Source organism: Hippoglossus stenolepis, chromosome 12 (assembly GCF_022539355.2).
Source record: "Hippoglossus stenolepis isolate QCI-W04-F060 chromosome 12, HSTE1.2, whole genome shotgun sequence".
Classification (NCBI taxonomy): Eukaryota; Metazoa; Chordata; class Actinopteri; order Pleuronectiformes; family Pleuronectidae; genus Hippoglossus; species Hippoglossus stenolepis.
In genome coordinates this window covers 14,814,456-14,831,337 of record NC_061494.1, presented here as the reverse complement: position 1 = coordinate 14,831,337, position 16,882 = coordinate 14,814,456, and the positions used below count along the sequence as shown (strand labels likewise).

General features: G+C 39.6%; 3 protein-coding genes across 5 annotated transcripts; 1 reads left to right on the top strand and 2 right to left on the bottom strand.

The window, feature by feature from the left end:
* Positions 1 to 498: 498 nt before the first annotated feature.
* Positions 499 to 4,384, bottom strand: rps24 (ribosomal protein S24). 3 transcript variants are annotated; one of them, XM_035171900.2, is made up of 6 exons: positions 4,275 to 4,384; positions 3,525 to 3,590; positions 3,211 to 3,420; positions 2,348 to 2,461; positions 1,721 to 1,723; positions 499 to 1,175 (listed from the first exon to the last, which is right to left on the bottom strand). In XM_035171900.2, the coding sequence occupies exons 1-6, from the start codon at positions 4,275 to 4,277 to the stop codon at positions 1,170 to 1,172; spliced, it is 402 nt and encodes a 133-aa protein (XP_035027791.1). In that variant the 5' UTR covers positions 4,278 to 4,384; the 3' UTR covers positions 499 to 1,169. The 3 variants fall into 3 exon arrangements, with proteins under 3 accessions (XP_035027791.1, XP_035027792.1, XP_035027793.1); XM_035171901.2 differs by lacking the exon at positions 1,721 to 1,723; XM_035171902.2 differs by lacking the exon at positions 1,721 to 1,723 and having other exon boundaries at positions 499 to 589.
* Positions 4,385 to 5,742: 1,358 nt separating this feature from the next.
* On the bottom strand, positions 5,743 to 10,660 carry eif4ebp2 (eukaryotic translation initiation factor 4E binding protein 2). The gene is made up of 3 exons (XM_035171903.2): positions 10,355 to 10,660; positions 8,574 to 8,753; positions 5,743 to 8,367 (listed from the first exon to the last, which is right to left on the bottom strand). The coding sequence occupies exons 1-3, from the start codon at positions 10,485 to 10,487 to the stop codon at positions 8,336 to 8,338; spliced, it is 345 nt and encodes a 114-aa protein (XP_035027794.1). The 5' UTR covers positions 10,488 to 10,660; the 3' UTR covers positions 5,743 to 8,335.
* A 678-nt stretch (positions 10,661 to 11,338) lies between these two features.
* Positions 11,339 to 15,672, top strand: ppa1b (inorganic pyrophosphatase 1b). The gene is made up of 11 exons (XM_035171896.2): positions 11,339 to 11,530; positions 12,923 to 12,987; positions 13,404 to 13,457; positions 13,787 to 13,906; positions 13,997 to 14,083; positions 14,169 to 14,295; positions 14,394 to 14,521; positions 14,750 to 14,835; positions 14,995 to 15,067; positions 15,148 to 15,187; positions 15,293 to 15,672. The coding sequence occupies exons 1-11, from the start codon at positions 11,470 to 11,472 to the stop codon at positions 15,322 to 15,324; spliced, it is 873 nt and encodes a 290-aa protein (XP_035027787.1). The 5' UTR covers positions 11,339 to 11,469; the 3' UTR covers positions 15,325 to 15,672.
* The last annotated feature ends 1,210 nt before the right edge of the window (positions 15,673 to 16,882 follow it).

The window sequence follows — 16,882 nt, the reverse complement described above, 5'->3', positions numbered from 1 at the left end:
AAGTGAAATGATAAATTACAAGGGAAACAAATGGCCTTAAATGGTCATTATGTTCTCATGTCTTTAAAAAAAATTGGAATCTAAATAAATAACTATTTTGACCTTAACAAAACCTATTTTAGTAAATTAAGAGCAATGAATGGCTTAGGTGTTATTTGAGTTGCTTTGAAGTAATGTCAATACAAAACCACTAGATGTCACTGTTTACAAGGTTTCTTCTACTGGGGTTAAATATTGATCATAACAAACGTCCTTACAAAGAACATTATGTATTTAGTATTAAAATCAAACCATAGAATTCAGAGGTTCAAGATGTAAATGTCAAAGCCATGTAAGATGTTTGTGCACATCTGTCATTCAACAACCAACATCACATCCTTTATCAATCCTGGGTACCAACAGTACTTCGACATATTTTCACGTCATGAGTTCAAGAAGATGAACTGGGCTCAAGCAGGACCTGGTTATTCAAATGAGAACACCAAAAAGCACAAAGCGTTTTTTTTGTCCAATTTTTTCCAACTTTTATTTGATGACAATATACAAGAGCATGTTGAGCACGTAGACCCTCGATGACTGTCCGGACTCACTGTGAGGAGAGAAGAGCAGAATTAGGACAAGAACCAAATCAGTTTGAATCATCAAACACTCAACATGTGAGTATTATCAGGTTAAAAAAGGTAAAATGGGACCACAAATGTTAAAACGTTTTTAAAGGGAGAAACAGTATTAAACTCAACACCATAGTAATAAACTTCATGTTTATTAAACAAATAATTGTTATGGCTTTAATAGGAAAATGTTTCAGGGTAGAATTCACATGTTGATGAATTTTAGTTCAGGTGGACCAAACACAAACTAATAACACTATAATCTACATGCTACACTCAGGTTCTGCATCTAAAAACAAGGAATCTGAAGGATTTAAAAAGCACTCGTCTGTGTAAGACAGTGGACACATCCTCAAGGATAAGCCCATGATGTAGCAGAGACAGAGGGATGAAGGAGAAGGATAGAGGAAAAACCTATGAAACAACGTGGGAAAAACACTAGAGGAAAACTGTAGTGGGAACTAGGGTGTGACATGCATGGCACAGTTCAGGTCTATCAGCTTTGGATGTGCAACACAGTGGCACTCCATGCTGCTTCTATACCTGCGCAACGACGCCTCATTTCTGCCAAAGAAATCCATGGCAAGCAAAATCAAGAACAAAAATGGGGGGGAAATAAGGTTAACGTGTTGAAACTTGAATTGTGGAACAGAAAAGAAAAATCTGATTGGAGTTTTTTACACCACGGGTTTGTACCACATTCAGAAACAAGCCAATGGAAACCATGGGAGACATGGTTAGTTAGCATCAATATATTTAGAAACCATTGTGTGGGAGCCATTACAGAGGGAAGCGCATGATAATAATCACAGACCAGGTGGGATTGCTACTCAGGGACCTATTCTAGTATTTTCCTTTCCAGAACATGGTATGAAGCACTATCAGCAGTTGAAGGTGATCATTAGCATTAGAAGCAGGAATGTTGCCTGGTTAAATGTAAACCAGTGGGTCACATTAGATATTGGATGCATTGTGTACATCCAACGTGAAAAGCAGCGAGTCTATGGCTCTCAGGTGATAGTTGAGGGGGTAAATGGAGGGAAGTTAACTAGTATCTATCACGCCTGGATTATCTGCACACTGCAGTTAGTCTATCCATGAACATTTACCTTCTAAAGTTCCAGAAGAACATTTGATACGATTGGAAAGATGACAAAGGAAATTAAAGCAAGAAACATTGTGAAAAACAAAGATTAGCAAGGTGGGAAAAGAAAAGATGAATGAAATGAAAATAAAGAAACAATTATGTTGAACTGAATTGTCTTCCAGCTTCTGTACAGTCTTTGATTAAAAAAGACAAGTTATATTCATCCATGGTTGATAACCACAGGACTACTTCATGTTACAGGTGCTACATGCAAGTTCTCTCTGCCACCTAATGAGATGTCTTATAGGGAGGTTATAATAAGCCTTATTACAGTGACTTGCTGTAAGATAAAGTGAGGAGCTGGGCTGGCTATGTTGGTGCTAGCGGTTTATGCTAACTTAAGTAGAAGGAAACAAGTGACAGAAACAAGAGTTACAGTCTTGCGTTCCACCGCTAGAGGCAGGTCTTGGCAAGTACAGGACTTTTCTTTCATGCTTAACTCACAAGGTTTCCGCGTGCTCATTAACAGCTGCTAATGCTAACATTGTCTATGTAGCAAAAACTTACATATAGGCCTTTTAATGTTGTGTAAAACTACAATTGTGGTCAGAGACACTTTGACCCAAAGTATGTAAAACAGTCAAGTTACCTTCTTGCCAGCAGCACCCACACTGGCCTTCTTGGTGCCTCGTACTTTCTTCATTCTGTTCTTGCGTTCCTTGCGCTGTTTCCTGGAGGTCTTCTTTTTCTCATAGAGGCCGTGCTGGGGAACACAAACGAACAAGCATGTCAATACACGGTGTTAAAGGTAAAACTTAATCATCCATCTATAAATCAAGGAGACTACGTAGTTCAATTTAGGTGTCAACCGATCAACTTCAAACTTTGTGGGTGCATTGCTGTAGATCTCAGAACGAGCAGTGTCAACAGAAGTTTGTTTTGAATGAGCTGCTCTTGAAAATGCATACATAAAATGATCTATAAATCTTGTGCAATGACTGGACATCCTAATTGTGACTGATGTCAGTATATGTGACGCAAACAAACTGACAATGACATCAAGATTGTTTTGGCAGCTTTTAAGACATGAAACAATCATTTCTATGATGCAGCACAGACAAATGTGTTTCTACAACAGTCCATGACTGATTAACTTGATATGAAATAACTAAAACAGCACTTATCTTTATGATGACTACAGATTTACAGACAAAAATGCTGTTTCAAAAATACCTAACACATAGTATGGATAGTTGTCTTGCTTTTCACTTCTCATACCTCCAGACCTTTCAACCTAATTTGTCAAACTAGGGTCAACTCAGAGGCTGAAAACTGCCTCTACAATAAGAAAAGACTGCCCGCCTGGATTAGAACTTCAGATTATACAAAATTGACGCTGCTTGTTGTTGCAAAGACAAGATTGGTAAAAACAGGATGCTTCTCTGCTGTGCAACACCACAAAACTGTCAAAGCTTTTTAATTTGACGAGTAGCCTGACTGTGAAGAACTCACCCTGGCCAGTCTGTGTTTGGGCTCATTCTTCTTCGCGTAGTCTAGGGAGTCGTAGACCATAGCAAAGCCTGTTGTCTTGCCGCCACCAAACTGAGTCCTGAAGCCGAAGACGAACACAACATCAGGAGTGGTCTTGTACATCTTGGCGAGCTTCTCCCTGATTTCAGTCTTGGGGACTGTAGCCTTGCCGGGATGCAGGACATCGACGACCTGCAGGGAGGCGCAGACAAAAAGGGACATCAAAGCGTTATCAAAGCGACAGATGGTGTGGAAGATGAGAATTAAGAGGAGGGAAAGGGGATATGGATGCTCACCATTTGCTTCCTCTGAAGGAGCCGGTTCGTCATGAACTTGCGAGTCCTGACTGTCACTGTGTCATTCTGAAGATGGGGTGGGGGGGGAAGAGGAACGGTGTGATCAGTTTCTTAGAATCATCCACTGCCCATAAGACCTTTAATACAATTCCCACAATGCTACTGTGACACAAAGTGGCTCGTGAGCTTCTCAGCCATCATGCTGCTGTAGATTCTCAGCACAATGTGTGAACTAGAAATCCTCCACAGCCCAGATACTGTATGTTCTCTTACACGATAACAATAAATATATAAACCTGAGTATGTGGTATTAACAATATCCGTGTTCGCATACAGTGAGGGGCCTGCTCACGTATGGCGGCGGAGTGTGTGCTAACGTTAGCCACAAGGCGCTACTACTTTGCTTTCCGGTAGTATTAATACTTTTAACGTCTACATACAAGGTGTCAGAGCAGCCACGCGGGTGGAGGAGGCCATTTATGAGGTGAAACCGTGTGGAAGCGTAAAGAGTGAATTATACACGCTGTCCCGAAGCGGGCTGACACAGGGTGAGTGTGTGTAACGTCAGTCAGAGTAGCATCAGGACGGCGCCGCTTCATTTCCACTCAATTCTCTCGCACCCGCGTCAATATCCACATTTTATTATAAAGCGGACTTCCACCCTCACGTAGTCTGTAGTAAAAGTGTGTGAATGGACGGATGGCCGCGATGATGAACAGATTATTCTTATATTGTCGCCACAACACTCACCATCTTTACGTCGGCCTCGCTCAGGGACGTAGAAAAGGAGGAAGGACCCGCAAGCAGCCGCAATAATGCCTGCTCAAAAAATTGCCCGGGCACGCACTGGCGATGCCTGATTGAAAATCCCCAAAACAAATGTGAGGAACGACTTAGTTTAAAAAGCATTTGTGTTTGGTTAATTTTACTACACACGCTGGGTGAAGAAATACGATCATTTACGTATATTTCGCCTTTCTCTAATTAATTTTAAACTGCTTTAAAGTTTGTAAATAAAATGCAAAACCTGTGAAGTACAATCCGGGGCTAGGCCTGCTGGATGTGAACATTATAAAATATATACAACTACATTACTAATGTATACAGCATTGTATAGTGTACAACTGATATAAGGTGAATCCTCCTACATCCACACGGGGTCAGTATTGCAGGAGCCACTGTAATCTCTGCAGCACTATTGAGATAAATAACATGAATGACAATATGTAATAAAAGTGCACATGCATGTACAGATATACACATAATTAATTTGGATGTGCACGTAATTTGGATGTGCACATGGCCAGATTAACTCACTGGGGCACTTACACTAAGTCCTTATTGATCCCTACTCAGCCATCACCTACTGCTCTCTGTATATTGTTTTTGAACTCTGTCTCTTTCCAGATCCAATTAAGTACAGAGCACCCAGCAGACACTAAATGGCATCTTCCTAACTTCCCTGGGAACCAAGAACCCCCTCTACAGTGCTCAACCAGCACTACGCTTGTGTTTATTTGATTAAGCACCATCTTTTAAAACATGGCGAAGTTTTAATTTGATGATAAGAATTAAAACAATTTTTTTAAACAAAAGCAAACAAAATCTTGGTGTATATTCCCCTTGCAATGTCTATTTTTACAAATTAAATTACTAAAGTCAAAGGACATCCAATAAGCACGGCTCCAAAATAAACACATGCTTCTTGAATGTTACAATTTTCAAGACATCGATTCCAAGATAAAATGTGTGCAGTTTGAAAACGACCACTCTGACCTTGCCTTCACATCCACTTCTGCAGTTTTACATTTTTACAATACTGTAGACTGTAGGTCATGTACACAGCTAAAAACTAAATGGCATACATTTACATACATTACCCTTCTTCAAAGACAGTATTTGCTAATATGCATACATTAGCCTGTAAGAGAAATACAGTTAGTTGCCTGAGGGAATAATTGGGTCTCATGAACGAGAGCATGAATGGGAGAAATCAGAGAAAATGTAAACAATGAGATTTTATTTTTAGCTTGTTAATGATCACTTGTGATGTGACATTTCTGATGAGGAGAGAGCTCCACTCTGCTCAGCGTGAATCAGTGTAACTGAGCGTGGAGAACACTGTGCTAACGTAGTGGGTGAATAGTTAAGACATGTTGAACAACTTCATCCCTGTTGTCTGTGTCTGAATAAGCAAACAAACACACAAAACATTGCATTTTCTTTGTTACGGAACTTTATTGATCTTGCAGCAACAATGTCCACTGCGGTTGGAGATTCGATGAAAATAAAAGTTGTTTAAAATCCGAACAGATGGTAACAGTTACCTTGTTTCACGTTTCTTTCAACACAATGTTAAAGCCCTCATTGTCAAAGCAAAACCGATTTGATATAAATCTGCAATCTGAATGACGATGCCGTTATACAGAGTTTAATCGCCAAAAGAAATAAATGTGCAATGCAAATCGGTTTGAAGCAAACCCCTCGATGTACTCGTCACCAAACATGGCCAAAGTTAATTACAAAGCCAAAAAGAAGAAAATCAAATCAAATCTATGAAAGATATCGTGTCAGCCATTCAGTGGTTCCAGTCACACAGAGAAATGAATGAATGGATTTTAAATGGAACAAAAACACAAAGTCTGTGGTGATTTTTTGCCAAGTTCAGAATTACTACTTGGACTGAATAAGCAGATACGACTTCGATGATGGACTAAATGAGCGTGAGGCGCTCTTTTAACCACCATCACCATCTGAGCTTCAGAATCCCAGAATGACACGAATGTCATCACACGTTCAAACTTCACAGCTGCATGAGGAAGGAAATTATGAAAGGAAAAGAAAACAACATAAAAACCTATTTGTTTTTCTCTCAAGTGCTAAGTACAATGTTACCTATTCAATGTTACAGTGAAAAAATAAACATCTGTTGGAAAGTACAAATTGATGACAAGGAGCCGGGGTTTATAGTTACTGCATCTCGTGTCGAGTAAGGCATGGGCAGACATGACACGCGAACAGAATCAGGTAGCGTAAAATGGATTAAGGACACTGGGGACAGATTTGTAGATTAAGGGACAGTCTCCATCAAGCCTGGGTTCAAACAGTGTTTCCTGGTTTCTCGACTAATTCAAAGGCTTGACAGCGCTTATTCCCAAACTAATAACCGTCAATACTATCAAACTGTATTCAACGATAAAATGCATATAAAACATCAGGATTTATTTCAAGTTTTTTCAAAAGAAAATAAAAAAATCGTATATATTTCACCCATTAATTTAACACTGGGATTGCCGTAGATTTTTAACCACTTCCAATTTGTTCTGAATGTGTAGCTGGTCTGGACATTTAGAAAGTATTTCCTCCTTTTTTTAGACCCCGTTCAGACCTGGTATAAACATCTGTCCCGAGAGATCCGATCACAAGTGGACAGCTTGAAGTTTGTCTGTTCACACCTGACATTCAAATTTGTCCTGAAAGCGTCTCCTGTGACCACGATCAGTCGGATCTCAGTTACCCGCTCTATATGCAAATAATCATTTATGTCATTTGTGTTCATGAAGACAAAATGATGTTGTTTTTACGCAGTCTGAGTTTACAGATGTGTCCAATGACAGCATTTGTGAGTGTGTGTGTGTGTTGGCACAAGCGAGAGACAGGACTAAATTAATCAATGAGCTGAACGCAGCTATTAAGATTTTACTCATTTGAATTAAAGACCTGAATTTAGCGCAGACCACTTGTTATCAGATCACACAGGATGGATGTAAATACCAGGTGGGAACGAGGTCTAATACTCATCAGATTATAAACATAAATCCTCCGCCAAAACAATAAACCAGTTAAGCCAAAGTCGGTTTTAAAAGTGTTTTCCCGACTCTAGGCAGGAGATAAAATTTGTAAAAGAAATTTATAGCAAGATCATGACGACCAAAGTGGTTTGATTATTGATATATTTTTCTGAAATGTAATTCTTATGAAAAGCTTGTTTGTAGTTGCAGGATATACATTTAGCTTTATAGTAATAGTGGGAAATGCAATTATTTGAGGATTTAAAAAAACAATTAACATCACAGCCTAAGATTCACTTTTTAAAATGTTTTCCCCTGAAAATGAGAAACTCACACAGGCTCGTGTCGGTAATGAAAGCTAAAATCTTGGAATGGCATGAAATTGTCTCCTAATTGTGAAAATAAAAACAACACAGCATCCCTTCTACACACCATCAGGGGGAAACTAAACTGACCAAACAACCGATAATAGATTGTGGACCTTTTCAAGTAGTTCCAAAAAAAGAAAAAAGAAATCCCTTAAATAACATGCACACACGGGCCTGCAGAACCAAAGTCTGAATATGCATATCAAAGCTTTTGACTGATTCTAAGGCCGGTATTTAAAAATGACCACCTCCTTCACCAACTAATCAGAATATTATGGGTTTTACACTGTGCTCTGTTGAAGATCCCGGCTCAGAAAGCTTTAAATTTGAGCACTGCAGTCGACTTATTGGACCATGTGTCTGGGTACATAATAGTACATAATAATCAGGCCTGAGTGGTTGATTTTTACAGCGATGGGTAACCATGGAAATCTATTCAAAATGAACCTATAGCTTCCAGAGTTGGCTATACTGTACCTGTATGCATGATGTACTGACTCCCCATGGTTTACACACATTACATCCAGCAGTGAGACAGAGAGCTAAAGAAGATGGCTGCCATGAGGGCTCACAACATTGGTTTCTACAAGCCAAGCCACTGGCACGTGTGATGCCAGGTCATTTGCTTTTTCGCTGGTGGTGTTCCAGTCGGTTAGATGTCCATTTCAAACTGGGCATCATCACCTAGAAAAAAAAGAAAGGTGCGAGGGGATCAGGCTGGATGGTTTTAGAGAAAAAGCAAACAAAGACCGACATATGCTAGATATACATTTAATAACGGGTGCAACGTTTGCCTGCCTCTACCTTTAGAAGCAGATGAGATGTGAGACAGACGACAGACTGGCGACGGACATTTCCAATACAAAAAATTCCTATTACATAAGTCTTACCGGTTGTGGGCTTGCCATCATGGTTTTTGATATGGTTGTTGGCTTCGTTCTTCTGGTTCTCACGTAGGACATTTTGGCTGGTCACTCCGGGGATGACAGGCAGGCGAGCTGGTGGAGCCTGGGCAATGGGGGAGTTGCGCCTGTCCAGGAGGAACTTCCGGTCGTAGATGATCCGGGTTCCTGCAATAGGACAAACATCAAGTGTCTGTTATTCTGCTCCATCTGAGAAAAATAAATGTCTAATTGGGTGCTGTTGGTGTCAAAAGGTTGATTTTCTGCAAGCACCTTCCTTTTTTTCTAAAGTAATCATTAGAATCATTATCAGTCTCACAGTCTGGGCCCCAGTGGAAATTTCCAAACCAAATAGGGCAATAACACCGGAGTGAAGAAAGGTGAATGTGAATCATCAGCAACATGAGCCAGCCAGTGATGACTGCACTTGCTCTAAGTCAGTGCCCTTCTTATTAGCTCTGTGAGTTTTTCCTTTCTGTTGAAGTCCTGTCTGTCCAGTACTGTACGTGTTCTCTGTTTCCTGAGTTAGAATAACCTCCATTTTGATGGCATTACAGTGTCCTTTTTTTTAATGATTATTTGCAAACTAATCAGATTTATTCTCCTTTCCCACAGCACACTTTTAGATTCCTCGTGGCAGGAAGACACAGGTGGAACCAGTGACATAACAGTGGCTCAGTTCCAGGAAATGACTGATGTAAATAAGGTCTTTTCAAATTAAATTCCACTGATGTTCTCTGGTTCTGTGCATCCTGAGATAAATGAGCCATGGCCTGTAAAAACTTACATAACCAGCATCTATTTTCATTATCCGGTTTCATTAAACCTAACCAAACTGGTTTTCAACCGGCTCAGTCGGTCTGATCATGTGGAAGACGGAGAGTTATTTATTACAAGCAACGTTGAATTAAGTATTTAATATAAGAAGAAATAATGATGCCTGTAGATTAAACCAGGTCATATATTTAGAGTATATGATCAGTTAAGAAAAGAAAAGAAAGACTGGAAATAATTTGCAGTTATCAAAGTAAGACTGAGGACATATTGTAGTACAGGAGTTATTTTAACATCGTTCCTCTTTTGTCTGATATAATATAAATTATAATATAATAATATATAATATATTATGAATATATCATGCAAATAAAAAGAAAATGTTGACCTAGACAGAGATGAGAGAATAAAAGCAGCTATTTTCTGCCATGCCTGATGAGGTCAAACTCACGTTCATTTATAACCCGGATAAAAATATTCAGATGTGTGTTTGTGATGCACTGACGGAACAACAGCTGAACCACAAACCACTACCACAGCTGCTGGTGCAGCTGTTGAGCTCTTCTTACATTGCTAAAGCAATAAATTGCATTTTTTTATTAATCAGTAAAATATCATTGATGAGTGAATGACCGATTTAAAGTGTCCATGCTAAATGTAATGTACTTCCTTACATGCTCTGTTGTGAATCATGTTGCAGAACAAGCTGTGCTATAAACGATATGACACAGAGTGGACGTGTTCACTCTGAGTTACATAAAAATTGCCACGATTGACAAGCCCAACATTTTTGTAAATAGGCAGCAAGGCTTTCATCAGAATCTCTGCGCTGCACACCAGCCAATCAGAGAGCGGCCTGGGAGCGTGTGGGCGGGGCCAGGCTTTGTTTTTGTTTTGAACAGGCCACAGTGACAGAAACACTCAGGTTCACCGACAGCACCTCTCCTCCATTTTGATTCCAGACCCATCCCAAAGCAGTCGGGCTGCCCCTTTACCTCCGGGGGTGGTGGAGAATAAAGTGCCTCCGGGGGTGGTGCAGTAGTCGTGAGGTAGCTGCGTTGTGTCGTTGATCAACACCGTCCTGGTCGGGATGGCCCTGCTCTCGCTCAGCTGACGACTGGTCGACATGTTCCGCGCCGATTCGGTGGCAAATCCAGCAGCTACAGAAAAACCGGGGGTGTTAGCGGTGGAAACCCGGGCCGATCCCCTCTCTCTTTAATCTCTCTGTCTCCTTTCGTCCTCCCAGCCGTCAGCTCCGTCCCCTCCCTCAGCAAGACAGGAAGAGCGACAGGCTGCGGGCGGATGTGACGTCATGGGCCCGCCAGCCCTCTCATACTTCTCAATAATAATCTGTGATATTATTGTGTAGCAAATATTATCAGTTTAATTTATCACAATACATTTGTGTTTGTCTATGTGAGAGTTTGTTCATGACCCCTGGTGTTGTTAATATGTTTATTTCTATTTGTTCATGTTAGTCAATGTGGGCTCAATGTTGTTTCTCTAATTAATAAAGTTTATTTAAAAAGATTGTGGTGACACACTTTAAAAGATGATAATTAAAATGTTGACTTCATTATAAAGCAAATTATTCTGTGTGGTAAATGTCCATAGATGCAGAATGGCAAACATTACCAGTAATTTCACAGGGTTTCTATCTGATACATTCTTCAAATCCAGTCCTCTGAATGAGGGGTGTTGTTTGCCTTTCTGAATTTATAGATGCGAAAATTTATGAAAGGAGCCTTTGTTATGATTCTCATCTTTAAGACGTGGAACAACATTTTGCAGTCAAACGTCACACTAACATTAGATTACACAACATGTATTTACTATTCAATATATAATTCAATTGAGTCTAAAACATGTAATTTAATGTATACAACGGGGAAATGAGTGTGTCAAAGATTCTGGCTCATCGTTACAGGATTTACATCTTTAATCCTCTCAACTCCAAAATGTCCGATAGTCCGTGAAGGCGTCGTTGACACACAGCGCATGCGCGGTGGCCCCTCTGCCTCCTCTCTTCTGACCGCCCCTCGACAGCTCTTATTCCGCCGCCATCCTCCATCCAAGTCCCGGACGTGTTAACCTCCTCCTGTCGCCAGACATGAGCTTCACCGTGGAGGAGAGGGGAGCCCCCAACTCCCTGAGCTTCCGCCTGTTCTACAGTAAGTAGAGATGATGAAGTTCTGTGTGTGTTTCACTTCTGTGAGGGGCCGGAGCCCCGACGGGCCAGCGAACCTCCCACGTGTCGTTTATTCATTAACTGACCCTTGTTTAGTCAGCTCATCTAGAAGCTCAAGCTAATGTCCGCTCGTTGAAGATGTTAAATATCAGTAGTTTCCTCGTTGTGAGGGAGTGAAGCAGCTTCGCCGGGTGAGGTGACGTGAATAGGGAAACTCAACGTGTCACGGCGTCGACCTGACGTGCACCAGATTTCCTGCGTGCACTTGGCCGAGGAGAGATGATTGATTCTGGAAAAATCATCAAATGAAACCATAACCTTAGTCAACGCCCTCTCTGATTATAAGACGTTATCGACCCACTGATACTGACAGGAGCAGACTGTGGGTTGATGATTAACCCACATGATGATGATGTATTTCTGGACTAGTTTGTTGAAGGACTGGACGATCTGGACAAAACATTATCACGATAAATGTCAAATGACTGTTTATCTAATGGGCAGAGAATGATAACAACTTGACAAACAGCAAAACCTTTTTTCAAATCTGAGCCAGAACTTTAAAACCATTTATGTATCAAACCTTCTCATTGTTCTCGCTCAATGCAAATGCAATACATTGCTATATTTTGAAAGTCTGTTATGTTGTTATTGATTTAAACCATATTATTATTATTGATATTGTTTGAATAAGTTCATGTCATCGATCAAATACAAGATTGAATGGAGACCATGCTCATTGTAATACTTACATATAATAATAATAATAATAATAATAATGATACAAATGAATAATAATCACTGATTTTGTTTTCTTGCATTGCTGAGTATGATTTGGCTTTCTATGCTTTGCTATCTTTGCACTTTTATTCTGTGCAGCACCTAGTAACTCTGGATTGTTGCTTTTAGAAATATGGTTTATTCTTTTTATTACATGGGTCAAATAAGCCTGTGGGTGCAGCAGTGTGAATATTTAGAGTAACTGAAATGAATGGCCTCTATAGCCACCAGTGTTGTAATTGTAATTATTTAACACACTGTCAAACCGGTTCTGCTTGTTGCATTGTGTGCACTGCCCCAGATTGTTAACTGATACATAAATGACCAGAAATATGTGGTTTCTCATAATTCTTGCTGTACAAGATTTGCATTAGGTTATCTGTGTCTGTTGTTGGGGGGTGGGGGGTAAGATCTGAAAGGTACCCCTCCATTCAAAGTGAAAGTAAACTAATGGCAAACCTGTGTTCTCTCTTTCAATCCCATGGGACACGAAGGCTCAATTTTCCTGTTTTAGCTACTCGGTTGTTGATATGATCTTTACACACAGAATATCATCTACCTGCCTCATCCGAGCTAACACATCTCTGTTTTACAGAAAATGCAGAAGGAAAATACATCTCGCCATTCCACGACATACCAATGTATGCTGATGAGAGCCAGGTAACGCCTGTCGCCTTCATGCCATTAAATCTGTAAACGTGTGTGTGTGTGTGTACCCTTTAAATCTACCCTCTGGTTAAACACCACCTGTTGTGCTGCCATGAATATTGAGTTTTTGCAGCAAAGGTAGTGAAGTGCTGCAGGTAATGCGTTCCAGAATAGTGAGGTCATAGTCTAATCTCGACGGCAGTGGCCTTTACTCCTTATTTTCTGAGTGCTGTTTCAATATCTGTGTAAACTGCAGATTATCTATTATCTTATCGTCCTTAAACAATTAATGCTCTTAATGGTGACGTTTCAACCAGAGCAATAATTGAATAAAAGACAGAATGTAAGGACGTTGTGCTTTTGAAATTGTGTCAATCTTTAGTTGTGTCATAAACTGTTTCATAATAACTGAATCTTGTCTCTTACAGAACATCTTCCACATGGTTGTGGAAGTACCAAGATGGACTAATGCAAAGATGGAGGTATGACTGAATATATCCTATTCCATCATCAACTGTTGCATCAGACTTAGCTTCAGCACAGTGTAGTTATCAGTTTGTCCAACAGGTTTTTCAAAGTTTTCACTGCTTTTATGACCTGTGGGAAAATAAATATTCCTTCAGGTGAAAGTTAAACATTTAGATTCTGAGATGAGTTTTAGCTTTCTCATTACCTAAACTAGTGCAGTGCTGGTTCTAAACCTGCCTGTGTGGAATGACCTGTTTGCTTGGCCTGTGGTGATGCCTGTTGCAGCTTTTCCTGCCTTGTGTGTTTGTTCCTTTTCAAAAGTAACAGCATGATTTCTTTTCAGATTGCTACCAAAGAACTCCTAAACCCGATAAAGCAAGATGTGAAGAAGGGCAAGCTGCGATATGTTGCCAATGTTTTCCCACATAGAGGCTACATATGGAACTATGGAGCCATTCCCCAGGTTAGCAAACATTTCTGATGCTGATGTGTTCTGTCCTGCGGTGTTTAAATTGTACAGCAAACGTTTTATATTTGTTTTGTAATGTTTCAGACATGGGAAGATCCCACACACAAAGACGGAGACACTGACTGCTGTGGCGACAACGACCCCATCGATGTCTGTGAAATCGGAAGCAAGGTAAATCACTGGCGGGTGATTTTGCAGCTTATCGGTGTCATTGTTGTGTAAATTCATTTAATTGAAAAAAGGGAATCTCTTCCAGGTGTGTTCCCGTGGGGAGGTAATGAAAGTGAAGGTACTCGGGGTCCTGGCCATGATCGATGAGGGCGAGACTGATTGGAAAGTGATTGCGATCAATGTAGAGGACCCCGAAGCCAAAGACTTGAACAGTAAGTGCCACAATTTCTTTATTTTACTTTTTCTCGCCCTTTGTCTGTTTGAGAAGTCCTGCATCTGAACACCTGTGGGTGTCCCTGTCCATTTTCAGACATCAGTGACGTCCGGCGCCTGAAACCCGGCTACCTGGAGGCCACAATCGACTGGTTCAGGAGATACAAAGTGCCTGATGGGAAACCAGAAAACCGGTTTGCTTTCAATGACGAGTTCAAAGACAAGGTGTCCATCAAACTCACCTTTTTATTTATTGTTTTTTTTTCACTGTGACAAACAGATTTAGATTTATCTCTCGCACTTGCCTGCTTTGTCAAAGTCTAACATTTAATTTGCACTGCTCTGGGAAAGTATGGTTTCTTGTACTAGAAGTAATCTGCAGATTTTCATGCATGAATGTCATAGTTAATGTTTAATCTCACTATGAACTAACCAGATAGTGTTGTGTTTCAGGACTTTGCCATTGAAGTTATCAAGAGCACTAACATGTTCTGGAAGGCCCTCATCTCCCAACAGACTAAAGCTGGTGAACTGAACTGGTACGATGACAGTTTTGTCCTGGTTGTCTTGTAAAATGAGTTTTCATTACATAATGATGTAATGATAACTGTATGATGACAAAGTGTGAATAATTTATTCACACTTTGTATACATTTGTTTTTTTTAAATAATTAATTCATATATCTTGTGCAATACAGCAAAAACACCTGTGTCTCTGAAGGCGACAGCTGTCACTCCTGCTCAGCGGATGAGGCGAAAGCTGCTGTTGATGTAAGTAACATCCCACTTTTCGACATAATTAATTTTAACTGCAGGCTTCATTCATTCCTGATGTTTCGCTCTGTTTTTAGATGCATCCTTGTGGAAAAGAGGAATGTGTCCCCTCATCAGGTAGAACTTTGATACATATTTGTGTCTGTATTGATCAAAATCTACAAAAGGTGTCTTGTTACTTTTATGTGTTGAGAGACTGACTGTTGTTTTTCTGTTTTACAGTGGATAAATGGTTCTACTATGAGAAGAAGTAATCGGGAGCCTGTTTGGATTGCAGCAGACCACAAGGCTCATTTCTCACAGGACTACTTGATTATGGCCTTATATCAGGAACCAATGGGACGGCAGGATGGGTCGTGGGTGTCGGGTGTTGGGTCGGCTGTTTTTCCATGTAGATGAAGAGAGGTAGTGATAATTTCTGTAGAGGAAAAGAAAAGTAAAAAAAAAACGCACTCATGTCTTGACCAATTCATTTTCACTTATTTAACAAAGATCTCGTTGGAGATGTGCTTTAATAACAAAGTACAAGTACTGAGCCGAGTAGACACTTGTGGCCTGTATGAGATATGAACTGCTTTAATAAAGCTTCGCTCATTAAATTATCAAAAGTGTGATTCATTTATTTTATCTGTTTATTTTTCAATAAGAAAAGATTGCACTTGGTGGTTACAGGATTTACGATGAATAAGAAGTTTTGATTGTCTTTGTTGTTGTGACACACAGGAGACATTAATGAGTGTGAAGGAAAGAAAGCTGAAGTTATAATGCTTTGCTTTGTTATAATACTGCGACCTAGTGGTCAGTGCCCAATACTACCTTTCTTTTAGTCTACTGGGATGCTCAGTGTTTTCAGACTTAACCAAAATGTTACAAATGTGTTCTACCAGGTATAAGGTATGATTTCCCCATTCATAACAGTAGTGGTAAAGAAATCAAAGTTAACTCTCTGTTTTTCACATTTTAGTGTTCAAGACCTCACAAATGAGATGATTCATCTCAAGAGCTTCACCCTCATGAATAAACTTTTGCAAAAACAATCAAATATATTCATAAAACTATATTTTATCTGTATGTAATTTTTTCAAACTAAAGACCGCAGCTTATGTTGACATTGATTTGGCAAATGTATGTTTTGTGATGCATTTCTAGATTTAAAATGTTACTTGTAGGTTATCCACAAAGGATGAAGTGTTCATTCTTTGTGATTAATCCATTTTATATCCCTAAAAGCAACACTAAACTACATCTAAATTAAACTACATATAATTTGCATGTTTTACTGTTAAAGAAAGTGATAAAACAGTTCCCGGACCATGTGTGCGTGTGAGTAATAGCACAGTCTCTTAAAGCTGTATTGCTCAGTTTATATTGCTTTATTGAACACTCCTAACTTGTGCACGCACTTACCTTTATGTCCCTGGTATTAGTAAAGGTGGGTCTGTGGACTTTCAACATTTCTTGTAACCAAATAATCACAGTCACAAGTAGTGTTTGCAGTTTAAAGCATTATTACATTCAGTCATCTTGATAATAGGCAATCATATTATTTCCAATGAGTTTATTGCCTATGTCTAATTTACTTATTTTTTATATTTGTAAGCTAGACTGTAATTAACATGATGTACAGATGTATTATAAATATAATGTAAAAAACAAATATCTCTTGGAAGTTATTCTTATGACTCTGCATTATTTTGCTTCATTCCCTATATTGTAATTAATCCACCGTCCAGGATAATTTTTTTATTTAAGGAGGACTCACAACTCAAAGAGTCAGTAGTTGTTGTGTTAAACTGTACAAACAAACGGATG